The sequence below is a fragment of the Orcinus orca genome, chromosome 19 (assembly GCF_937001465.1).
Source record: "Orcinus orca chromosome 19, mOrcOrc1.1, whole genome shotgun sequence".
Lineage (NCBI taxonomy): Eukaryota > Metazoa > Chordata > Mammalia > Artiodactyla > Delphinidae > Orcinus > Orcinus orca.
In genome coordinates, this window is record NC_064577.1 from 28,520,220 (window position 1) to 28,547,675 (window position 27,456).

General features: G+C 42.4%; 1 protein-coding gene across 2 annotated transcripts in view; it reads right to left on the bottom strand.

Annotated features, from left to right (window-relative positions):
- GRB2 (growth factor receptor bound protein 2) overlaps positions 1 to 27,456 on the bottom strand; it is a 70,717-nt gene that overhangs the window by 8,387 nt on the left and 34,874 nt on the right. For both annotated transcript variants that reach the window (XM_004275473.4, XM_012535151.3), the window contains exon 3: positions 4,074 to 4,171. In XM_004275473.4, the coding sequence (XP_004275521.1) occupies positions 4,074 to 4,171 (98 nt within the window). The remainder of the gene's footprint in view (positions 1 to 4,073; positions 4,172 to 27,456) is intronic.

Sequence of the window (27,456 nt, forward strand, 5' to 3'; positions counted from 1 at the left end):
CCATAGGCACCCATCCATATGCATTTAATGTGAAAAGCACATATTTGGATCCACCCCCAGTATATACAACTCATGTTGCAACACTAATGCCAACAATCATTTCGTAGTCTGTGTTTAATTTGTTAGCTCAAATGCTATATTAGGTCATACTCCATTTTTTTTTTTTTTTTTTTTTTGCGGTACGCGGGCCTCTCACTGTTGTGGCCTCTCCCGTTGCGGAGCACAGGCTCTGGACGCGCAGGCTCAGCGGCCATGGCTCACGGGCCCAGCCGCTCCGCGGCATGTGGGATCTTCCCGGACCGGGGCACGAACCCGTGTCCCCTGCATCGGCAGGCGGACTCTCAACCACTGCGCCACCAGGGAAGCCCCATACCCCATTTTAAACTTCCCTCTTGCTCCCTAACAAAAACTAAAAAAGGGAAGTCAGGGAGGCTGGGGAGATGGAAGGAGGGGCCTGGTACTCTGTACCCTCCCATAGCTATGAAACCAACACTGACCCTGTACTTATGGACATCCAGTCACACAGCAGCCCTGTTAATGTGAAACAGGCCTGTGAGGCCCACCACTGCACAGGTACAGGGTGATGGTCTTTTCTGGCAATATGGTTTCCTTTTGCAGAGCTTGGATGGATGAACACTGCCTGCGTTCCAGCTAGAGTCTGTGAAGAACACCACCATGGGGCCTGGACGCTTCCTGATCAATTATTATTCCAAAGTTCTTTACAGTGGGGAGAGAGGAGCAGGCATGAGAGTGACTCTTCCTAAAAAGCTAATCCATCCATCAGGTCAGTAACTACAACTATCCAAGGAAGGTGGCCTTTCCTATGTTCCCAACAGTCAGATTTGAAGTGCCGACGTCACCTGAAACAATCTGAAGAAAAACAAGGATTTAGAGCCACAGGCATTTTATTTAATATAAAAATTACAGTCTGATGTTCTGCTGAATTCCCCTTCAGCCTGGAAATATGAAAATGAAAAGCAGACTTCCCTGGTGGCACAGAGGTTAAGAATCCGCCTGCCAATGCAAGGGACACAGGTTTGATCCCTTGTCTGGGAAGATCCCACATGCTGCAGAGCAACTAAGCCCGTGTGCCACAACTACTGAGCCCGAGCGCCCAACTACTGAGCCCATGCACCGCAACTACCGAGCCCATGCACTGCATCTACTGAGCCCAAATGCTACTGAAGCCCACTTGCCTAGAGCCCATGCTCCACAACAAGAGAAGCCACTGCAATGAGAAGCCCGCCCGCAGCAACGAAGACACAATGTAGCCTCCCCCGCCAAAAAAAAAGGAAAAATGAAAAGGAACTTAAGTTGATTTTGTTATCACTGGATCTAATGCTGAAGTCAGCGAACTATGGCCCTCAGCCTAAATCTTTCCAGTTTTGCTGTGACCCACAATCTAAGACTATTTAAAAAAATTTTAAAGGATTGTTTTAAAAAATTCAACCGAAGAAGTATATGTGACATGACAGAGACTGCACATGGCCCACAAGGCTTAAAATATTTATTATCTGGCCCTTTACAGAAAAGGTTTAGCCAATCCTTGATCTATTTTGAGGGCGGATTGTAGGAATAGATGTGCACCAATTTTTGGCTTGTGTGGACCGAGGTAGGATGCACTATGTGACTCCCAGTAACCACTATCCAACTGCTTCTCCCCATGGGGTGTATTCCGTGATGCTGTCCACGAAAAGCCCACACAGCCCCCAAAGCAAATATGGACACTAAGTGGCCACAAGAATGCAAAACTGTGCTTAGTACAATTCCCGGGAATCTATAATAATCTCATGCTCATCTTTTGTAGTTTCTTGGATATCACTGCTTGTGCCTACATTTTAGTAACCTAGGCATGGCTGTGTGTTAATAACAGCCAATCTAACATCACAGGGACCTCAAATAAGGGACATTATCAATCCACTGACCAGGGGCCACAAATCTTTTCCACGTACGCCTCTGAAGACTTAATACTTCTGGCTTTTATTATCATGAACAAATTGGTCCCAGCCTTTGTACAAGAATTTGCATCTGAGTATCAATTCAAAACTACTTACTGAGCTACTATGTGCAGAGGCAAGGCACAAGTTACAAGGGAGTATGAAAGCAGAAGACATAAATTCTTCAAGGAATCTAATATCTTTTTTAGGGGAGAAGGGGAGAGATCAAACTCACATAGTTACAAAGATACACGATAGTACAAGTTTCAAACAAAAACTAGAAAAATATACTTCACAGTTAGACTGGTTTTCTCCTTTTAAATCATTCAATGAAACATTTAGTGAGCTATTATAAGGTGCCTGGTTCTTCTTGAAATATAAGAAGTTTCCTTGAGGACCTCACAGATTCTTCATTATAGAAACTTCTGCATAGGTATCTTCCTATTACCAAACTGCAGGGTAACCCAATCTCTCCCCAGGCTTCCTGGATGTGCTCTCTCAAAGAACTTCCCATTAACTACATGGACGTTTTATTATACCATAACTTAACTACAGAACCTAACTTCCCAGCACCTAGCACGGTCTCTGCACATAGTGAGAACTGTGCAGAGTTCAGCGACCAAAACATGAATCCAACAGACAGTTTTAGGGTGAAGCTCCTGAATCATCTGTTTTGTTTCACAGAGGCAACTCATTTTAGAACAGATGCAGTTCAAAAGGTAGCATTTGGCTCATGTTTAGTTGCTAGTGGTGGTTACCTCTAAAAGGGGTACATGTATGGGGAGAAACTCACACTGCTCTATAGTTTTCTACACTGTGAGTCTTTTAAAATGAGAACTCTATTCATAAATCAGGAGCTTGGGATAAACATACACACACTGCCATATATAAGATAACCAACAAGGGAACTCTACTCAATATTCTGTGATAACCTATATGAGAAAAGAATTTAACACAATATTGTAAATCAACTACACACCAATAAAATTAAAATATTAAAAAAAGAGAAGTATATTAGTTTATTAATTCATAAATTAGTAGTTTTGAAATAAAAATACTGGAAGCTTTCCTAATTTGCAGCATAAAGAGGAATGAACTAGACCGTTGTCAAGGCGCTTTTGAGCTCTACAGCATTCAGTTCTTTGTAAGATGACGTAAAAGCTGTGTAAGATAAGATGTGGTTAAGATCTTTGCTCCAGTACTTGGGGGAAGAGAAATGACAGGGACACATCAGAACAGTGACAATGGGGGAGAGGGACAAATGGGCTGCTACTCGAGGTGGGGCAGTCATCTGAAAGTCTTATTTACCATTTTGTGTTAAAACAAGTAGATACAGAGGATCTACCGTTTCTTCGTGTTTCAGTGGCATTCTAGTCTGAGCATTAAATGCTTCAGTTCTCCCTGACATACTCACAAGAAAATGACTGCTTTTGAGGGAGGAGCAGAGACAATAAAAGAGGTGGTGGGTAAGGGTGGGAGGAAAGTGGTCTGTAAGGGCTCCCAGGATCCCACCATGTCATATATCAACAATAAACGGTTCTGGAATTTAAAAAAAAAATTTTTTGTCTCACTGCTCTCAGCAGCCTGGAGTAGGAGAGCACTTTGTTTTCTCTGAAGTGGGAACACTAAAATGGAGGGGTAGGGCAGTGATTATAGTGTACATTTACTGAGAACCAATTATATGCCAAGTATTGTGCTCTGGTGATACCAAGATTATTAAGATATGGTCCCATAGGAATATCAAACATGTCAATACAAAACCACGTGATAAATACCCTTTCTAAAACTCAAAAAATGCAGAATTATGAAACACATCTGGCACAAAGGGTTTCACAGAGAGAATTATGGACCTGCGTAACTGCTGTTTTATCATTTGAAGATCACTGACAGTTACCTAAAACATACACTATTATTGACTATTATGCTCTCATTATATACTCTTACTAACATGGAAAAATCATTTGTTAAATGATTTGTTAAAAATCATTTGTTAATGATTTGTTAAAAATCATTTGTTAATTCCCTGAGAAGACAGAATAAAAAGTATGACATCCATCCCAATGATCTCAATTTTAAAAACATCATTTGAACAAGCAGATGGGTCTGACCCTGGAGGGTCAGCAGAGCCCAACTTACGGATGTGGTTTCATTTCTATGTAATTCTTGGGGATGAAGCCGTCTTTCCCATTGAGCTCTGCCTTGTACCAGTTCTGATCACATTCTTCATTCAAAACCTGAAAAGAATTAAGACAAGGAAAAAAAAGCAATCATTTCCTTTTCACTCTTAAGTGGGTAGCCATGAAGACGACTATGTTGCCTTTTAGGTTTGTTTGTAAAAGGTGTTATTTGGAGTATTATCAGTTACATGGATGCAAAACTTGTAATTTTTAAAACAACCAGCATTATGTCAACTCTGATACTTAAAAAGAAAAAGGAATTGTGTCTGGAAATGAGAATTCAGGTTCCCAAACATCTAGCATTAAAACCTCAGTAGAAAAGCAGAGGGAGGGAAAAATAAAAGATGAGTTTCTGTGAGGAGATTTCTGGAAAACAGCAAACACTGACACTGGAGAATAAAGGAAGAGAGTAGGTATAACCGCACAACAACTGGGCAGCAACAGAAAGAGCCTGAAAACCTCTCCAGGGATCTTCAAGCCAATTTCCAGAATCACAGAGATCCAATCTTGGGATTTCCTCATACTGTCTCTAGGTTATCCCAAGTATGGGTCAGCCACCGTCCCGCTGCTACCTGCATGCACAGCCATGTGCCCTTGTGTGGGAAAACCGTATTTTAATGAAAAAGCACGGTAAGTCCTACTTACTTCTCTTACCCTCAAGGGCCACGATGTGTCCGAGTTAGAGAATGCTGGAAGCACACCAATGGGCCCCATTCCAGGGGAGGCCCAGAGACCACACAACTGAGCCCCTGCATTCTGCAAAGTGAAAACAGCCTACCCAAGGTTACGGGCTAATGAATCCCATGCAGATTTTCAAAACTGAAACGAGTGTGCTCTCCAATACTGACTTATATGGATAGCCTATCATCTGCAGAGTATTAAAGGGAGCAAAATACGGACTTCCCTGGTGGTCCAGTGGTTAGGACTCCACGCTTCCACTGCAGGGGGCATGGGTTCGATTCCTGGTCAGGGAGCTAAGATCCCGCATGCCACATGGTGCAGCCAAAAAAAAAGGGGGGGTGGGCAGAATAGATCTAGGCATAGTATAAAAGCCACCCTTTGAATTCCAGATTTCTAACAAAAGGCAAAGGGTATAGGACATTTTAAAAAGTAACTTAAAAGAGAAAATAGACATGTGAGCCTAACTCAAAAATGGCGAACACAGGAAAATGCTGATGGACTAGTACAGTGGTAGTAAATCTATACTACAGAGCAAAATTCTAAAAGGAAGTTGGTAAAATTCTTTACCAAATTATTTACTCATGATGCTGAACAATGCTGTACTCACTGCCAAATTAGAACCTGGACTGCTTGATGTATATGTATTGACATTTCCAAGTGAGATACAACTTTGGAAAGGGTAGATAAGACTGATAGATACCAACAAATAACTAAGTTGCACTAATGATGCCGACCAGTGAATTCACTTCTGAAAAAAGGCTATGCCCTGCAGAGTTTTACAAAGCTGGTGCCTATCTGTGATGCTGGCTAACCTCGGACCCTCAGTGTCAGTCACTGAGTTTACATGTGCACAAGATAAGGTAACAAGCTATTGCTAAATCCCATCAGCCTCAGTGATGAAAACTTTTTTCTTTTCATCAATTTTCCCTTAAAAATTTTTATTTATTTATTAAATACTGTGATGAAATAAACTAATATATGTAAAATACACTTATAATTTTAAAATATGCATTTCAAAAACTGTACTGTGGCCAGAAAAGTTATTCTGTTGCTAGACAATTATAAAGCACACCCGCACACCAAGGACGAAGGTCTGAGAGGGACAGGGCTCTTAAGGCACTCCCTGCCACAATGACATCAACGTCCGTCCCTAAGCACCAAGGTTAACCCACCAGCATCACAGAAGATTCAACAGCACAAGAGCCAAAGGAGCTTTAGGCCAGGATTTTGTTGTCTACCAAAAAGAAGGGCTGGAAGAAAAATGTGGTCTAGTAATTATCTTATAAAGCATTATGGCCCATTTGGACATGAAAACAGAATAAGGTAATCACTTGGAAAAGGCCAGTTTTAATTTGTGACCAATAACCTTGCAGAAAAGGTTCTACACGCCAGGAGTTCTTAGAACCAACCACATGTTCTTCTTTTTTTTTAAAATTTATTTATTTTTGGCTGCACTGGGTCTTCATTGCTGCACGCAGGCTTTCTCTAGTTGTGGTAAGCGGGGGCTAACCCTTTGTTGCAGTGCGCAGGCTTCTCATTGCGGTGGCTTCTCGTTGCGGAGCACGGGCTCTAGGCGCACAGGCTCCAGTAGTTGTGGCGCACAGGCTTCGTTGCTTCGTGGCATGTGGGATCTTCCCGGACCAGGGCTCAAACCCGTGTCCCCAGCATTGGCAGGCGGGTTCTTAACCACTGCACCACTAGGGAAGCACTGCACGTTCTTCTTGTCACCTTTGTTAGGACAGAGGCAAACCTCCCCCTAAAAAAATGCCCCACGACAATAAAAGAAACTCCAGGGCAACTCCCAGATTTGGCACCATTTTAGAACTATGGTTTTCTGCAGAACAAAATTAATACTTGGTGTTTGTATGCTTTTCTCCCCAAGAAGGTAGGGAAAAATGGAACTAATACGTTTAGATGAGGAGGAGGAGGAGGAGGAGGAGGAGGAGGAGGAAGAAGAAGAAGAATACTGGCCGGGTGGCTTGTGGGATCTCAGTTCCCCAACCAGGGACTGAACCCCCGCCACGGCAGTGAAAGCCCAGAATCCTAACCACTAGGACACCAGGGAACTCACCAATGCTTAGATTTTTTTTTTTTTTTTTTTTTGCGGTACGTGGGCCCCTCTCTGTTGTGGCCTCTTCTGTTGCGGAGCACAGGCTCTGGACGCGCAGGCTCAGCGGCCATGGCTCACGGGCCCAGCTGCTCCGCGGCATGTGGGATCTTCCCAGATCGGGGCACGAACCCGTGTCCCCTGCATCAGCAGGCGGACTCTCAACCACTGCACCACCAGGGAAGCCCGCTTTATTTTTAATGTAATGTCAGAATACATGGGAGGCTAAAATTTTGGTTCTCTAGAATATTCTAGTACCTAGAATATCACTTTGCCAGAAAGCCAAGGTGTGGCTGTGCATGCCTGTAAATCTCTTTACTCGATAATTTAAGAAAAGATTGGTTCTGTGGGAGACAAAGCACAGGACAAGCCTGGGGCCACCTGGGATCAGGTTTTTCTACCCAGCTGGTACATCAGCTTTCACACGCAAGCCCTGAAAGCCCAGGATGGCATAATTTCAGAGTTAAAAATTAAGTTTTATTCAAATGCTTAAAACAACAAAGGGGGGCTTCCCTGGTGGCGCAGTGGTTGAGAGTCCGCCTGCCGATGCAGGGGACATGCGTTCGTGCCCCGGTCCGGGAGGATCCCACATGCCGCGGAGCGGCTGGGCCCGTAAGCCATGGCCACTGAGCCTGCACGTCCGGAGCCTGTGCTCCCCAATGATAGAGGCAACAACAGTGAGAGGCCCGCGTACCACAAAAAAAAAAAAAAAAAAAAAACAGCCAAGGGCACAAACTGACATAAGTGAATCTCAAGTAGAGCAGGGAAGGGCACCAGAACCACATGTGGAGGATGAGTTTGCACCTACAGAGACTGTACTGAATTTGCTATGGCTTTAGATGAAAGTTCACATCCTTCACAAGTAAGCTGTTAAGGCCCCATCAGAGTTCTGAGAAGGAGGAACTGCTCCTATCACCACTTCCCCAAAACACAGGCAACTTACCATTCGCTCATTCATTACCTCTTAACAAATAGATGGTTGAGTTCGACCACCAAATTTTCATTCCGTTTTGAAAATTCCAAGGAATGTTTTTAGCTCTTACCCCACAGCCGCATGTTCTATGCCAACCCCCATATTCCCTCAAGTTATGACTTTGTAGCCATCAAAACACTTTGGTTTAACGGAAGCAGACTGATCAAGAGATAAGATTATGAAAGGAGGAAGAGACAAGTTTCAGTGAAGTTTTTATTTGTTCTTTTTCTGGTTGCAGAAAGACAATGTTAGAGCCACAATCAGGAAGAAACCTAAAAGATAAGGAATGATGTGAGGTTCACACAGGAGAATTAAAATATTCCAGTTGATGGAAGGGACACAATAGGTGCTTTTGAGCTGTTGCTAATGTTAAACTTCTTGACCTGCAAGTTGGGTGTATTCAGTCTGTGAAAATTCACTGAACTGTGCACTTACGATATGTAACTTTTCTACACATATATCATACTTCAACTGAAAGAAGTATTTCAGTCAAGAGAACACAGTAATACTATGGTCCAATTTAGATGTAAGAAACACACACCAGGGCCTCATACGCCTCCGGTACAAACTTTTCACACCGAAAATACACAGCGGAGCAGAAAATAACAAAACGAGGCTTCAGAAACCCCCACCATGATAGTTTGCCATCACTAACCTATGAAAAAAATTCCCAGAAATAAAACTTTCTTCACTACGGACAACTCAGAGCATTCCACATGTTCTACTTTTCTATATTATATAATCTGGTAACTTTATTCACTGCTGCCACCACCCCACCCCCAATCTGAGACCATTCTAAAGGCAATGCAAATTTCCATCTTTACTAATACCAATTTAAAGGTTTCCAAATAGTTTAAAAAAGAAGAAAGAAAAAAAAGCCAGAGCTCAAAGATTTAGGGCTCAGACCCCTTCGGATGCACCTGATCTGGTAGGATTCAAGAGGCGAATAAACACATGGGTTCAAATTCCAATTTCACCAGCAATGAACTATGTGACCTTGGGCATACGGCCATTTTCTAAGTTTTGGTTTCCCATCTATAAAGTGGTGATAATACCTACCTCTCAGTGTTACTGAGGAGGTTAAATGAGAAAATGAGCAGCATGGCTCACTACAGAGCTACCGTCCAGCTGTTGCAGTGGACACATTTATTTCACAGTAGTTACTCTGCCTTACACATTTAGCAGTATTAGATCTAACAAAACATGGCTATCCTTGGGGCTGAGTTTTACCAAATTAGGTATCTTTGATGTAATGCTGCCCATGGGTACCCAGAGCACACGTATTAACAGAGAATTGGGATTCTTGTTATACTCTGGAAACACAGAGTACAAAACTTCTGTGTTTACTTCAAAAAAATTTTAAATGCTGAGTTCGAGGATTACAGTAGGTAATGTCCTTCCCTGTCCCTTCCCTGAACTCCCATAAGGGAGTTCTTGTCTCCCTTAAATCCTGGGAGACAAGAACTGCACTTAATTTTCTATACAAATTACAGGAAAAAAAATGTGTCGTTTAGGAAAATGGTAGATAAGAATTTTGTTTATAGACTGCTGTATTTTGAAATATGGGGGTATTTTCTTGCCTGAACATATGCAGTCATCTGTAAATAAACAAAACAAAACAAAAAGAAGAAGGAATCATGATTAAAAAAAAAAAAAAAAGCTGTGCAGTTCCAGAACAGTAGTCCCATCAAAGCTTTCAACATACATTCTAATTCTAACAGCTTGCACAGGGTTCAACATTTCTTCAGGGAAAAATTATTCAAAGTTTTATAGCATTTGTGAAGCAATTTATAAGAAAGAGCATTTGTGCATAAAAGATAGGAACAATTACATATTTAAGCTCTTCCACCACTTAAAAAACAAAAATACCACTTACAGCTGGTCCCTGCTTTACAGAAATTCTACATAAGCCAGTGAGTTTCCCCAGCTCTTTAAAGATCAATCAATCCCACACAAGCAACACTGAAATACTGCCAGGACTTGAAGACAAATTTAAAGAATTATGGTGACCCTACCACATAATTTCAAGTTCTTAGAATAGGGAAGGAAAACACACACACACGCACGCACGCACGCATGCACACAGAGTGGCTTTTTAAAGACTTTAACCCCTAAGAAAAATTCTATAGGGCCCTGGCTAGGGTAACAGTACTGGGAGAGCCATTTAAAATCAGTTCTCTTCAGCTGCCTGTTACATATATTATTAGGATGCTCTTCAACTTCTCAGACTCCCTTAGTATGGATTACTGCCTCAGCCTCAAACTACACTGATTCATTCCTAACACTTTAAATAAGTGCTCTACAATCACCACCTCCATCTGTTAAAGTTTTTGCTCAACATGAAAAACATCTTGGCTACGCTGCTTGCTCTACCGTGTGCCAAAGCATGAAAAACACCCACACTGTAGATGAGTTACTCCAAATTTATGTAATGATATCAAATCAAGGGGGTATTTTTACCTTATGGTGATGAACTCTTTCAACAAAAGTATAATATCTGTGCCACGAAATGTGTTTTTTCGTTCCCTTTGAAATGGGTATTTCCAGAAGATTCATTTCTTTGGGGATCAAGGAGCCCTAAATCAATTTTTTACATCATTTTCCTTTTAAGAAAGGATTCTATTTACCAAACTAAAGAAATCCAAAGGGCATTTGTTGGTCAAGTTTACCTTCTGACCACTAATGACACATGCTAGGTTTTGCCCTCTTAACAATTTTAAAAGGAAAAGAAAGAAAGAGAGGGAGGAAGGGAGAGGAAAGAAAACCTCCAAACTCCCAAATTTTCTATTGGTAAAAATCACTCATCACTTATATACTGCCATTTGAATACAAACCAGTTACACCCCAGGAACAGTGCCTTTTTTCCCATTGCCTGAGAGGCTCTCTCTACCCTCTCTAAGCAGCTGCTATCAATGGGCATCAGTTTGAAAGGGAAACACTGCTGGATCAAGAGGCCAAGCCTACCCCCCACCCTGCCCCGCCACCTCCCAAAAGGTCCAGGTTTCATAGTTTAAGGTTGTCCTGGTTTGACCTCAATCTATTTAGTGCTCTGAATCACTTCAAACACCACTGTTTTTCTGTTAAAAAGTCTTAAGTAGCCTTCTATGGATCCAAATTATTCTTAATTTGGCATTCCACTTTTCATAATTTGGCCATCACCTACGTTCAGTTCTTCCCACCCACTACTTCTCTAAATGAACCTTTCAGTTCAGTCAGGCTAGTCAACTCAGCGACCTCTAAACACACTGTACTGCATCTCTCATGCTTCCTCTCTTCCTCATCTATTCACATCTCGTCTACCACTGCTTTGTACTGTGTACTGGAATGCTTTGGTCCTCTCCTAAACTTGACTGCAAGCACCCTAAAGCTGGCTCCATGCCACTTCTCATCGGTATTCTCCATGGTTCTCAGAATAGCATCTAGCATATTTTGAGGAACTGACTGGTATGTGGGGGCTTTGTTCTAAGTAATGCATACAGGATCACAGAGCTAGCTGGGTCTAGGGACAACAGAAAGAGCACCACACATTATACATTACCATGAAATTCCTTGGTGAAAATAATAACATCTTAAATAGACCCTGGAAAGAAGACTGACTGTCATGAATTTGTTCCCCGCAAGGAGATGCAAAATAAAGGAAGTAATAGAATGAGGCAATCAGTCTTCCTGTACCTTAAGCATCACTGCCAAAAAACTTCTATGGCGAGCACCTCAAAACGGGGTACCCCACATCTTTTCCACAACACTACCTGCTTCTACTTTCTCCAAGATAAAAAAGTGTAAGGGTGGGGTGGGTAGGCAGGGAAGGGAAATTTCAGTATGAAACTGAGAAAATATACCTTGGGTGGACTAGGGAGGGAAGAGCTGTAGCTCTGTATCTATACACGTGTCCCGACTCACAGCTCTCAGCATGGGGGCACTTCCTGGAATGTTAAGATGCCTGGTTCAGCCTGCATGTCTGACTAGTGACTTACTTTTGCAGAGTGTTAATTTTATAGCTACAACTCCTCCACCAAAAGCTTTACAAAGGACACCATGAAGACCTTCACCTTTTTTATTCTTTTGAATGGCAGCCAAGTTGATGTAGAAAGAAAAATTCTCTCTCTCTCTCTCTCACACTCACACACACACACACACACACACACACACACACACACACACACAGATTATATTAGGAGTTCAGGGCGGGCTTCCCTGGTGGCGCAGTGGTTGGGAGTCCGTCTGCCGATGCAGGGGACACGGGTTCGTGCCCAGGTCCGGGAGGATCCCACATGCTGCAGAGCAGCTGGGCCCTGTGCCCCGCAACGGGAGAGGCCACAACAGTGAGAGGCCCGTGTACCGCAAAAAAAAAAAAAAAAAAAAGAGTTCAGGGCCATTCACACATTTTTTAAAATGGAAGACTTCCTTTATAATGTTCACATATGTAGCAAGATGAACAATTAAGACGACTAACCAAATTATTATTATAAGAATAATTTTAAGAAGAATAACCAAATCAGGATATTTTTCTTTCTCTGAGAAATATTTTAGTGTTCAAAAAACGAATCAGAGGGACTTCCCTGGCGGTCCAGTGGTTAAGACTTCGCCTTCCAATGCAGGGGGTGCGGGCTTGATCCCTGGTCAGGGAGCGAAGATCCCACATGCCTCGCAGCCAAAAAATCAAAACAAAACAGAAGCAATATTGTAACAAATTCAATAGACTTTAAAAATGGTCCACGTCAAAAAAAATCTCAAGAACAACAACAACAAAACAACGAATCAGACACTTATCATCCTTTCCAGGTTCAGCTGTCATTAAGAAAAGCTGCTCATGACATTTTAACAAAACAGGAAGGTTGTTCACACTTATGTAGCTATTACTCCACCCAGATGAATCTGGAGGCAGTGAAACCTAAATGCACAGGCAGTACCCCAAAATAAACTCTTTATACCAAAGGGGTACCAAGAGTTTCCATTCAAAATAACTGTCTTCTGTGCTTTGTGTCTTGTGGAAGACACCCTACCTTAGTGTAGTTGACTGCTCAACAGAAGAGTGAAATGCTCTCAAGAGTGTCAGAATTTCAACTGCAGGGATTTGGGGCAGTTGGGCGCAGGGGATGGGCAGAGACGAAGATAAATATGAGGGAGTTTCAAGAGAGAAAATTCTGTACATTTGAAAAACTCAGCAATCATGTGACAGCCTGTACCAGGCAAGCACTCTGCAACAAGAGTGCAAAGCCCTGAGCTAGGTAAGCTTAGGATACAATGGCCACCCTTCTCTCCCCAGGGAGCTTAGAGTCTATCTAGTAAACTGCTAGTTGCAACACAGTGTGATGGACTTCAGGAGTCGGGGAATTACAGGTACTGTGGCAAATGTCCATTCAACAGAAAATATCTGCGTTCCAAACACCGAAGGGAAAGACCTAAGTCCAGCTTAGGGGATACAGGAAAACTTCCTGCGGGAAGTGTGAGCTAGGTTATATTCTTCCTATCCCCCCTGCCCCCTGGTTATATTCTTTGTTTGCATCTTTAGTTCTGCTCAGCTTGTATAGAACTTTGAGTAGAAGGAACATGGCCGACTTCCCAACTTGCTATCAAGCAAACGTAGGGACGGATGGTTTCCTTGGCCACACTTGGCAGTCATTAACTAAAAGATTGGTTAAGTTTCCTTAAGTTGAAAAGTAAAACCTTTACTAATGGTATAAGAACTCCTAACTGGAAATAACCAAAATAATCAGAAACTACGGCTAATTCTTTACTTTAGCAATATATATGTATTTAGCTACTCTCCTTGTTCATTAACAGAAGGCTTTCAATTTTAGGTTAAATTCTACAACCCTCTCCTCAAAAACACCAAACTAAATAAAAAGCAAACAAAGCCTCCTAAGCCAGGGGAGCAGCAGTTGCCTGTTCTCTGATGACAGGCAAACCTGCTTACATTCATCAGCTCCCCCTTCTAAGATCTAACTCACTTCCTGTTGCTTCAGCAAATAAACCAGAAACAGGAGCTCCCAAAAAGCCCTCCTCCGCCCCAAAATTAATGACAACAGAGGTCATTAAGTTTAACTTAGGCCTTACTGATTCAAGATGTGAACTAAATAGGGTCTACTGATTTAGTCATTCCGTGCCCCAAAGTCACCTCACAGAATGTAACAGAAAAAAAGGCATCAGTCACTCAGCTAATCACTGGCAACTGCATAAAGATCTATGGCTCTTAAAAAGGAACGAAACTGGGTCATTTGTAGAGACGTGGATGGACCTAGAGACTGTCATACAGAGTGAAGTAAGTCAGAAAGACAAAAACAAATATTGTATATTAATGCATATATGTGGAATCTAGAAAAATGGTACAGATGAACTGGTTTGCAAGGCAGAAATAGAGACACAGACGTAGAGAACAAACGTATGGACACCAAGGGGGGAAAGTGTTGGGGGTAGGTGGGGGTGGGTGGGTGGGTGGGATGACTTGGGAGATTGGCATTGACATGTATATACTAATATGTATAAAATAGATGACTGATAAGAAACTGCTGTATTAAAAAAAAAAAGATCTATGGTTCTGAAACACTCGAGGCTAGGGGGTCTTTACACCTAGAATGCTACCATTCTGAACTAAAAAAAAACCTAGTTCCAAAATTTTCTGAAGCAGCTAATCTAGCTCCATGGCAGGAGAGTCTGTAACCACATGACAGACAGAGGGACTTGGGTGCAGTGGTAATTCCCCACCCCATTCCCAGGGTGGAGTGAATGCAGGCAATTAAACAGGTTAATAAGTACAACACTAAACTGAAAATGTGGATTCACGTTAGGTTAAGCACAGGGTTAGGAAGCGGAAAAGAGAGGGACCTACCCTAGTCTGGGAGAGACGGGGAATGTGGTCAGTGAGTAACACCTGAGGGGACACCCAGAGTATCTCCTATAAATGGTCTAGGCAGAAGGCTCTAGTGTGCAAATTAGGAAGTTCAAATGGGTATGCTAAGGATGATAACTATAAGTCACAGAAGAGTGACATTCAGGTTTGCATTTTTCAAACATTCCAACGTTTGCACTGTGAGAATGAAGTGCAGGGAAGACCAGGCGGGAACAACTACAGCCGCCAGCGCTTGGACTGCAGTGGGAAAGTGTGGTGGAGGGAAGGAGACAGATTCAAGATACCTTTCTGAGGTGGAATCAAAAGAGCTTCGTGGGCATATGTGACTCGGTGGCCTCCCTCTTGGCCACCAATTTTTTTTCTGAAAAGCACTTTAGAAAAACAGCTATATAGAGCTGCTGGCAAATTTCCCTCTTTTAAAGCCACCGTGAGTAAAAAGCATAATTGTAAAAGGTAGATGGTACCCCCGTGCCTCTCCAGATCCAGCTGACATTCTCCTCTGCCCTTCTGTGCCCTCCACCTGTATGGACCACAACAGCAGGCTCTTCTACAGGCTTCCCAGCTCCCCAGTGGAGAGGCCGCAGAAGGCAGCTTCCTGTCTGGGGCTTCTGTGGACAGTCTTAGACCCGCAACTGAAAGTCTCAGCCTTCTTGACTCAGTCCTTTCCTCCTCCAGGTTCTGGTAACACCCCTCCCCCCTTCCTTTGCCCCACTGTCTTCTGCAGGCCTCAAAATGGGAACCCGGTTACTAGCTCTGGGCACTGTACCGTCGCCTGTGGTTTCTAGAGAAACCCTGCCCACACCTTGTAAATAGTCTCATTAATAAAATCTCCTCAAATTAGCCAGTTTAAATGTGTCATGTGTTTCCTACCAGGACCCTGACTGAAATTCCTCTCAAATCAGTTCTATCCATCCTTTGGAACTCACTGAGGAGATATTTCATTATACAAAGTGACATTTGTTATGAGGCAAACAGATCACAGGAAGTATCCAAATTCTACCAACAACTTGGGAGAAGAAAACTGTAAAACAGCCTTGAGGTCCACCATCTTACGCAGCCAAATAATTCTGTTTACTATTAAAACAGTTACAGGGAATTGAGAAAGGTGGTGGAAGTACGAAAATCTAGGATCTGTAATCTGGTCATTACTAGGCTGTCCTGATGAGTTACCGTCGCTGTCCTCTTCGAATTGCACTTCAGTTAATGTTCGAGTGTCTACTCCACTGAAAGCTTTCTGCTAGGAAGCCGCAACGGGATTTAAAGGGGGGGTGGGGGCAGAAAGACACAATCCCTGCCCTACAGATAAGGGAGTTATGTATGTAAATAATGAGGGAAGAAGTAAGAAGTGGGATAAGGGAAACTGCTGATTTTGAGTTGAATATGGAATTCACAGCTACATGTTTCCAAGTGAGCTGCTTAGTTAATACAGAAAACTCAATTCATGTCTGGAGAAACGAGAAAAGGGGCAACTTCCAAGAGTGCAGGAGTAGAGCAAGAACCTAAAGGCAGAGCAACACAGAGTGTGTAAGAGTATGTGGTAAACAAGGCCATCTTCCCTTTTATATTTTAAAATGGGGTTCAAAAAAAGAGAGTTGCTGTTAAGTCACACTTTACTTGCTGTCCTCCTCCAGGCTACACACTGCCCTTCTGCGATATGGAGCTGTCACATGTTTAAGTGACAAACTAATTACAGACACTGTGGATGGCTGGATGTGGCTCAGTCAAGCAGAGTCACTTCCTACAGGTAATCACCATGGCAATGCTACTCCACTGCACGAAAACTACTGCCTAACACGTAAGACGAGTCACCCTCCTCGCTGTCTCCTCCACTGTGCTCAAGTGCCACCAGGAAGGCTAAAGTCTTACAGCCCAGAAATCTTCAAGGACGGGATATCACGTGGTCATGACTGGAATAACCAGATCAAGTGGCCTACTCGAGTCTTCTGTTTCTATCACTCAGAGATCTCACAGACCTCCCCCCTTCCTCTTCTTTTTGGATGATCACAGTGGCAAAGATAAAAACAAGTTAATATTCAGTGATGGTGGCTGGATGGTACTGGTGGGAGTATAAAAAGGTGTATGGTTTTACTGAAAGCAATTTGGCCATACGTATCAAAGATATGAATTTTCATACCTATTAACCCAGTAAAACCCAGCCATTCTTAGGACTCTATCCTAATAAAATAATCAAAGATGTACTATATTAAGACTCAGGGAGTAGACAAGTATGAGTGTCCATTTTGGGTCAACGTCTGTGCTAGGTCCTGGGGATACCACAATAAGGAAATGATCCTTACTTACAAGGAGCAGATAGTAGGGAAGGGATTGTAATTATAACTTCAGGTATAATAAGTTACGATGAAAAGTTCAGAGTGCTCTGTATGAGGGCACACCTTGGGGAGACCTAATCGAACTATGTAGAGGTGTGTCAAGGAAAGCTCACCTGGGCAGTAACATTTCAACCAGAAACCCTGAGTATGAGTAGGTCTTAGCCAGGTTTGGGGGTGGGAATGGAGGACACAAATGAGAGCAAGGAGAAATATTCCAAGCAGAGAGAAGAGCGTAAGTAGAGGCTCTTGGGTGAGAAGGAGTTTAGCACAGTGTAGAACTGAAATGACAAATCCAAGGGAGTTTTGTGAAAAGCAGAGCCTTGGAGGCTAGAGAGAAAGGGAACTGGGCCAGACTGTGCAGGGCTCTGGCCCTGAAGGGTAGAATAAGGATTCTGGGAAACCATGGACTGAATTTGCTCTTTAATATGACGATTCTGGTTTCTGTGTGATACAAAGATCTGAGAGGGATGAAAGTGGCAGCAGGAAGACCACTTAATTACGGGGCTACTGCAGTAAGCCAGGCCAGAGCAGATGGACATTTGGACTAGGGTGGGGGGATTCTGACTGTTTTGAAAAGACCCTAAAATGAACATTAAAAAACCCATACACATTAAAGACTCTAAATTTACCCCTCCATCCTCTGCCAGGAACAGGGAACAGATATCAAATTTCAAGCCATATCACTAGCTTCTCAAGGTCACATAATTTAAAACTTAAAGTTTACTCTCCACCATAAATAAAAAGAAAGTGTATAAAAGAGATAATCCCGAAGCTTCCCTGGTGGCGCAGGGGTTAAGAATCCGCCTGCCAATGCGGGGGACATGGGTTCGAGCCCTGGTCCAGGAAGATCCCACATACCGCAGAGCAACTAAGCCCGTGTGCCACAACTACTGAGCCTGCGCTCTAGAGCCCATGAGCCACAACTACTGAGCCCGCGCGCCTAGAGCCCATGCTCCGCAACAAGAGAAGCCACCGTAATGAGAAGCCTGCGCACCGCAACGAAGAGTAGTCCCCACTTGCTACAGCTAGAGAAAGCTGGTGTGCAGCAATGAAGACCCAATGCAGCCAAAAATAAATAAAACTAAAAAATAAATTTATAAAAGTGATAATCCCTCAGTTGTGCTGAGGTGATGTTTTAATTGCTATATAATTAAAAATCTACACAAAACTGACATTACTTTTTCAAACAACCAATTCAAATAACTATAATTTGCAATGTTTAGAATCTATGAAAATACTCAATTTGAACTAGTATACCCTGACATATGCTTACTCCCATATTAAACTTTATCTACTTCCAAACGTGACCCCAAATATGGACATTTTCATCAGGAAAACAGACATCAGAATTCAGGATGTGACAACTTTTTCTAGGCACCTCTCTAACGGAACTGGAGACAAACATAGCTGTTGTTAACAGACAGGCTAAACTAACTACCCCTCCTTTTACTGCTGCAAGGGAGGCCTGTCTAGTAATTAACCAGCTTTCATGGCCTCCTTCAGGCAGCTGCTGGGCTCAGAGGGCAGGTTCGCAGGGAGGCCTGGGGGGAGGGCGGGGGGGGGGTTGGGGGCAGCCGGAGAACAACCAGGCTGCTGTGTTCCCAGCCTGTACCATCAAAAGCAGACAAGCCCAGCCTTGCTCCGCCTAGTAGTTTTATCTGAGCACCTACAGACTGTTCCATGTACAAAATCAGCACTGTCGTCCCACAAAACGTCACAACCTGCAGAGAACAGAGGGACTAAGAGGACTAAATAATAGGTGTATAATGCAAACAATGGGCTTGTCAGACCCTCAATTCCAGACTACAAGGACAACTTCCTGATTTCACGTAGTATTTAAACTGGGAGACTTGTGTGCCATTCCACAATTCTGGGTCAGCCAACAGAACAACGTCCGTGCTGCCTGGTAAATGCAAGGGGAAACCAGGCATATGAGGTTCGCTCTCTTGCCCACAATAACAACTAGCTTCCCCAAATTACAAAAATCATCAGCCATATTATGATCAACTCAGGTATGACTACTGTTTGCCACTACGGAATAGTATTATTAGGCCTTTATAACCCCCCACCCAGCGAAGTCAAAGGCTATGAATGGCTATGCATAATAGATCTATAATGATTAAGTTATCAAATCTGAACTGACTAGAACCAAAATGCCCTGCTTTTTTTGGGGGGGGGTGCTGCGCTGGGTCTTCGTTGCTGCATGCGGGATCTTTAGTTGCGGCATGTGGGATCTAGTTCTCTGACCTGGGATCGAACCCGGGCCCCCTGCAATGGGAGCGCGGAGTCTTACCCACTAGACCACCAGGGAAGTCCCCAAAATGCCCTGCTTTCTACAGGTGAATTCTCATTGTTGAAGTTACAGTTTGCAGCTCTGGAAGATAAAAATTAAGCTGGTTTTAAAAACTGTACTCCCTTTATTGGATGGCCTTCTGCTTTCCCTAGAGCTCTAATGGCCTTTAAAACAATTTTTCTGGCTTTATTATATTTTTAAATTATTACAACTTTTCAAGGATGGTATGTGTATAAAAATGCCTGGAATACCCATTTAACTCTTCAATCGATCTACCATTCTGGGATTTTCCTCCAATACTTTCCTTGGTTGGATGTGTTGATTCCTAGAATTCATGTCTTCCTCATTCTTGGTTTTTATGGTAGTGCACCATTAATATTAATACTTTCCCAAGAAAGGGTGCTTAGGAAGCAAATGTTTTCAGTCCTGGCATGTCTGAAATTGCCTTGATTCTTTGCTTATACTTGAACGCCAGTTCAATGAGGTGTAGAATTCAACGGAATTCTAGGCCGAACAGCATTTTCCCTCAGCATTTGGAAGACACTGCTTTCTGGTATTTGAAGTTGTTTGTACAAAGTTCACTGGCAATCTGATTATCATTTCTTTATAGAGACTTGTTTCTTTTTTCTAGATGCTCTTAGAACCTTTTCTTTCTTCTTGTCATTTTGAAACTTAACCATAACCTATCTGAGCATGGATCTATTTTTGTACATATTGCTGGGTAGACTTGGTGGTCCTTTCCCATCCAAAAATCCACATCCATCAGCTATGAGAAGTTATCTTTTCTTTCTTTTTAAAAAAACTGATAGTGTCTTTCATTTGCACTGTTCTCCTTCTGAAACTTTAAATATTAATTATTAGACCTCACGAAAGACCTCAAGTGGGCTCGCACTGTATCTCCTGAGTCCATTCACTCGCTCCTAGATGACTATCTCATTTTCCTATCTCCTTGAGCTTCAACAGCTCCTCCACCATCCTTCCCAGCAGATGATCTTACTTTCTACTTCACGGAAAAAACAGAAGAGATCCTTAAAAGCTCCCACCACGTGTATACAACTGCTTATACCTATATCCTTACCCTCTGCCTTCTGTTACTTTTGTCCATGCTCCTAACAAAAGAAAATTCTACTTCTGTGCTAGAGCCCACCTTTTTGCCTGCTCAAGGACATTTCACTGAAGTACTTTTCCTTTCTTTTTTTTTGCATCATCAATTTTTTGTCTCTACTGGATCTTTCCTATCAGTAAATAAAAATGCTGTTATTTCTCCCAACTCTTGAGATCGGGATGAAAGCAGATTTCTTTTGATTCTACTGCCTTTACATAAAAACTCCTCGGAATAGTTGTTCACATTCTGTCTCCAATTTCTTTCCTCCTGTTCTCTCCCCCATCCCCAACATTTTATTATGAAAGTTTTCAAACGTAGAGCAAAGTTAAAAGAATTTTCCAATGAACACATATTTACCCACAACCTAAATTATGCCATTATGTGTTTGATCACATATCTATCTATGCAACCTTCCATTAATCCATTTTATTTTTTAATGTATCTCAAAGTTGCAGACATCAGTGCTTTCTCCTACATACTTCTGCATACATATTATTAACAACAGTTAAATATTACTTTGCAGTGTTTTCTTTTGCTGTAAAATTTACATAACCACCGCCACCCCCCTGGCAAGTTTCCCCATGTCCCCTTCCCTGTCCCAACCCATTCTCGCTGAACCCACTCCAAGCATGCTTCTGCTCTCACCACTCCATGGAAACTCCTCACAGAGGTCACTAGTGATGGCCTGTTGCTGAATCCAAAGGTCAATTCCCTACCCTTACTTGACTTGGCCTATCAGAAGCACATAATACAGTGATCATTTACTCTGCCTTGAAACACTTTCTTGGCTTCTATGACACAACACATCCTAGGTTTTCTTCCTATCTAACTGGCCGCTCTTGTTTGGTCTCCTTTGCTCGTGTCTTTTTTTTAAATTTATTTTTGCTGCGTTGGGTCTTCGTTGCATGCGGGCTTTCTTTCTCTAGTTGTGGTGAGTGGGGGCTACTCTTCGTTGAGGTGCACGTGCTTCTCATTGCAGTGGCTTCTCTCGTTGCGGAGCACGGGCTGTAGGCACACGGGCTTCAGTAGTTGTGGCACGCGGGCTTCACTAGTGGCACACGGGCTTAGTAGCTCCGCAGCAAGTGGGATCTTCCCAGACTAGGGATCAAACCCGTGTCCCTTGCATTGGCAGGCGGATTCTTAACCACTGTGCCACCAGGGAAATCCCTTTAGTGCCTTTCTTATCTCATTAACTTTTAAAGGATCCCAAGGGCTCCAACCCAGAACCTATTTTCTTCTCTATCTACTCTCATTCCCCTTAATTTTCTCATATAGTCTAATGGCTTTTACATACCCTAAATCAAAACCCTTCTCTCCAGGGACTTCCCTGGTGGTCTAGTGGGTAAGACTCTGCACTCTCGATGCATGGGGCCTGGGTTTGAACCCGTGGGAAAACTAGATCCCACATGCATGCTGCAACTAAGAAGCCCACGTGCTGCAACGAAGATCCCAAGTGTGGCAACTAAGACTTGGCGCAGCCTAAATAAATAATGAATGAATAAAATAAAAATTTTTTAAAAAGCAAAAAAAACCCTTCTCTCCACTTCTACTGCTACAACTCTAGTCCAAGCTGCTATTATCTCTTGCTTGAATTATTACATAGTGGCTTCCTAACTGGTCTCACTGCTTTCACTTTGTCCCCTTCAGAATGTACTCAATTCTGCAAACCCGAATAACATCATTAAAATGTAAACCAGGACTTCCCTGGTGGTGCAGTGGTTAAGAATCCGCCTGCCAATGCAGGGGACACGGGTTCGAGCCCTGGTCTGGGAAGATCCCACATGCCACGGAGTAACTAAGCCTGTGCTCCACAACTACCGAGCCTGAGCTCTAGAGCCCGCGAGCCACAACTACTGAGCCCACATGCCGCAACTACTGAGCCTGAGCACCTAGAGCCCGTGCTCCACAACAAGAGAAGCCACCGCAATGAGAAGCCTGCACACTGCATCAAAGAGTAGCCCCAGCTCTCCGCAACTAGAGGAAGCCCGTGAGCAGCAACAAAGACCCAACACAGCCATAAATAATAAATAAAAATTTTAAAAATAATAAACAAACAAATAAAATGTAAACCAGGGGCTTCCCTGGTGGTGCAGTGGTTGAGAATCTGCCTGCCAATGCAGGGGACACAGGTTTAATTCCTGGTCTGGGAAGATCCTACATGCCACAGAGCAATTAAGCCTGTGTGCCACAACTACTGAGCCTGTGTTCTAGAGCCCGAGGGCCACAACTACTGAGCCTGCATGCCACAACTACTGAGCCTGCGTGCTGCAACTACTGAAGCGCACACGCCTAGAGCCTGTGCTCCGCAACAAGAGAAGCCACTGCAATGAGAAGCCCGCGCACCGCAACCAAGAGTAGCCCCCACTCGCCTCAACTAGAGAAAGTCCATGCGCAGCAATGAAGACCCAATGCAGCCAAAAATATATAAAGTAAATAAATTTATAAATAAAAAGAAAAAAATATAAACCAGATCTGTCACAGCCAGGAGTCATCTAAGCAAACACGACAACTAAGTGTAATGCGGTATCCTAGTTGGGATTCTGTAACAGAAAAAGGACATTAGGGAAAAGCTAAGGAAATCTGGATAAAGTATGGACTTTAGTTAATAATAATGTATCAGTATCGGTTCACTAATTGTAAGAAAAAAAAAATACACCGTACTAACATAAGACACTAAGAATAGGGGAAATTTTGTGTGGGGTATACTTGAACACTTTGTACAACTTTTCTGTAAATCTAAAACTGTTCTTAAAAGTAAAGCTTATGTAAAAAAAAAAAAAAAAGCTGGACTGTCCGTGTGCTTAAAATGTTTCAATGGTTTCCCATTCCTCTAACATCTGGTGCTCCTTGGTTGTGCATTCATATTTAAAATTGAGGCAAAACGAAAGCAGCCTAGGAACTCTACTGGAAGTGGGTGAGGCTTGAAAACAGAGATTCTGCTTTAGAGTGAGTGAACAGAGCTCTAGATGCAGGTATCTTTAGGAAGAGTAGCTGAACACCATTTCCAATGCCACAAGCTTTTTTGGGACAATGCGGAAGTGTTCATTGTCTGTTATTCTCAATGACGGTTCTACCTTTGTTGACAACAAATTCTCCGATCATATTGTGACCTTTGTTTACTGTTCTTTGTATTGTGTAACACACTGAACACTCACCAACACTGGAAGGGAGTGGGGAATGAGTATGTCTGTAGAGAGAGCCTATAATGCAACTTGAATTGGGACTAAAACAACCATCACCACCACCAACAGCAGCAAACCACCCACAGTGTAGAAGATACTTAGTAAAATGAATTAGGTCTTTAAAACTCTAATCAAATGTTAAATATAAGCATTGTAAAAAACAATTTAGGTAAAATGCAATTTGGAATCAATTCATCTTAACAGGCCTAATGGCTACATTTTTAGTTTAAATATTTACTTACCAACAAGAGCTATTTTTCTTACTCTATACTTATCTGTGTGGACAGTGATTCTAATAACTAACTTAAGTGAAAGGACAGAGATGATCAATTCCAGAGAGCTCACCTTTGACTAATATGGCAAAACTCATCAATCGTTTGCTCCAAGTCCACAGCATTTCCTGACTGGTGTGAGGTAGCACAGCACCGAACACGAAGCTTTCAATTACCTGGCCCTCACCTAACTCTCCAGTCTTCCTGCTATTTCCTTCCTTGAACTCCAAATTCCAACAATACTAAAGCTACTGCAAGCTGCTTCCCAACTGCCAAGATGTTTTATGATTTTCAGACTTCGTATATGTGTTTCCTCTGGCTAAGATGGCAAGCTCAAGATTTAAGGATCACTTCCTCTCTGCAATCACGGATCTTTGTATTATTATCACAGTTCTACCATCATACTAGTCTCAATGCACTGTAATTACTTGTCTTTTCTACTAGATTGAGCTGAGGGCAGGTGCCTCAATCTATTAACCTTGGTATCCTCAAGGGCATGTCTTGCAAGAAAAACCTTTGTTGGCGAAATAGTATGTCACAAAAATATTCTAGATCTTTCTCTCTTCTCTTTTTTTTTTAAAATCAATTTATTTATTTATTTTTGGCTGCATTGGGTCTTCCTTGCTGCGTCCAGGCTTTCTCTAGTTGTGTTGAGCGGGGGCTACTCTTCATTGCGGTGCGCAGGCTTCTCATTGCGGTGGCTTCTCTTGTTGCGGACCACGGGCTCTAGGCATGCAGGCTTCAGTAGTTGTGGTGCACGGGCTTAGTTGCTCCTCGGCATGTGGGATCTTCCTGGACCAGGGATCGAACCTGTGTCCCCTGAACTGGCAGGCAGATTCTTAACCACTGCGCCACCAGGGAAAAAATGATAAACTATCTCCCAAATGTAAATCAGGAAATGTGATTATTACATAATGAATTTTTATGCCTGGTTTTCTTTTTATTCATAATAAGCAAATGTTTCAGTAGCTTAAATCTCAAAAGTATGGTTCCAACAGATTTCAAGCACTTAGTGTGTGTGTGTCTCTCTCTCTCTCGTTTTCTCTCTCACCCACCCACACACTTATACACACACATCTTAGAAAGACTATTCTGGACAACAGGGACCAGTTTTATGTGTTTGGAACAATTCCTGGTAATTGTCAGTCCTTCACATAAAAATCAAAGGACCAGATGGGATTTTAGGAGATTTTCCAATTCATTTTCCTATTATAAAACCTAGTAAATGAAGTCACAAATACAGGCAAGATAACTATCCTATTTTAGAAGGCTTCCACAGAACTATCCTTAAGAATTTACACAAATGTAATCTCTACCCGTGCAATTTAGGTCAAACTCAGCATTAGTTCACACAGGAAACAAAATACCACCATTAGCACGTGTGTCTGCACAATAAGGAATGATGTGACACAAAAGGAAAGTGGACTGGAGTGAAAAGAACACTGAGATCTAGTAGCATCAGTGCTGCCCCTCCCTTTAACCTTGCTCTGGTCCCTTGGCTTGTCTGGGCCTCATATAAACCCCCTGTGAAATAAGAGTGCTGGGCTGGAATGCTAGGTTCTTTTTTAAACTTAGAACTTAAAAAGGCACAATGTATTGTGCACCTGTTATGTGACCTTTATATGTATATTAAGGCCAACCCTTCACAGAGAGAGTATTTTTATTTTATAGATGATTGCACAGTTAATAAAAACAAACTGTAATTCAATTCAAATTCAGGTCTGCTTGTTCTTAAAAACGTGCTAATCTGCCTCCTGGAAAAGGAAAAGGAAAAGGGAAAAAGGAAAAAAGGAAGGAAGGGAGGGAGGAAACTACAGACTGGCAAAGATAAGTATTTTTCCTGCAGGCAACAAAAGAACAGAAAAATAGGTCAAGACAATCCACTATGCCATGAGTAGGGATACAGAAATCCTAAGACAAATGGGCCCAAACACTTGGCTCTTTAATATTGTCATCATAAATGTTATCACTTCTTTACCAACTGCTTAATCTACCAGGACATACCGTCATACTACTTCTCATATATCTACTTGCAAAATACCAAACATCTTGAATGAAGGTATGTTTGAGGCAGTCTGAGGAACCATCCTAAGGTATGTTGAGGCAGTTTGAGGAACCATCCTAAAAACCATGGTTTGGGGTGGGGTGGGGAGCAGGCACGCGGGACAATAAACTCTTCACCAAATTAGGGGGAAAAACCTTCCCAATTTAGTAGGTTTTAACATCTCTGAAAACAACATGATTCCATGAGCAAAATATATTACACTCATTACATGCCTGTTACTAACTGAGCAACTCCATTCATACAGACTATTAAATTAATATTGTAAATTATGTTGCAAATATCCTAGGATTCATGTCTTCCCACTCCTAGTATTTTTCTCAGCTTATTTTCAGATGTTTAAACCATCTCAAAGTTCCCCAATGAACTGTATAAATATATTTTTGGAAGCATTATATACATACTCTTGGTAAGTGTTAGAATCACGTTTTGCCATAATCCTAAAAATACCCATAAGCATTCCTGAAGCGCTTCAGATTAGTGACAGAGCTAGTCACCCTCAGGCCAGTTTAGAGATGAGAACAATAAAGAAGGTACACTAACATCCTGAGACACAGGGGCTCAAGGCACTGCAGGTACCAGAATGAAAAGGCCCAACATTTCTCAGCCTTTAAAAAAACGAAACAAACAAACAAAAAAACCCAACATCACCACCACCCCCACCATGAAATTTTGATTCACAGATACATGAATATCTATTTATGTACTGTATGCATAAAAAGAGTAAGGTTTTTTTCACCCTCCAACCACCAAATTTCTCCCCCTTGGGGGAGAGGAGAAATCACTCCCGCTGAGAAGGTAAGATCCAGCTCATCTCCTCCACCAAACTACTCAGAACACACAAAAGTCAGGAAGTATTAACAATCTGGGAGCCAGCGGATTTTTTTAATGTGTTGATCTTTATCAATAAGAGATAGAAGACTTCCCTGGTGGCACCGTGGTTGGGAGTCCGCCTGCCAATGCAGGGGACAGGGGTTCGAGCCCTGGTCCAGGAAGATCCCACATGCCACGGACCAACTAAGCCCGTGCACCACAACTACCGAGCCCACATGCCACAACTACTTAAGCCCATATGCCTAGAGCCCGTGCTCCACAACAAGAGAAACCACTGCAATGAGAAGCCCATGCACCGCAACGAAGAGTAGCCCCCGCTTGCTGCAACTAGAGAAAGCCCATGTGCAGCAACGAAGACCCAGGGCAGCCAAAAATAAATAAATAAAATAAATAAATTTATTTTTAAAATATTATATTAAAAATAATAAGAGATAGATACAGGTGCTGAACAACTGTCACTTTATTCCTGTTCTCAATATTTTAAATTGCCAGATGCAGGACAAGAAAAACAGAAACAAAAATTCTCTTTTGTAAAGGTTATTCCACCGGCCCATTAGGTGCATGGCTTTGTCTTGCCTTTAAAAATTCTAAAACTATATATGCTCCCACCCACAGTATCATGCTTTTGCATTCAAAATCCAGCCATTTTGCCT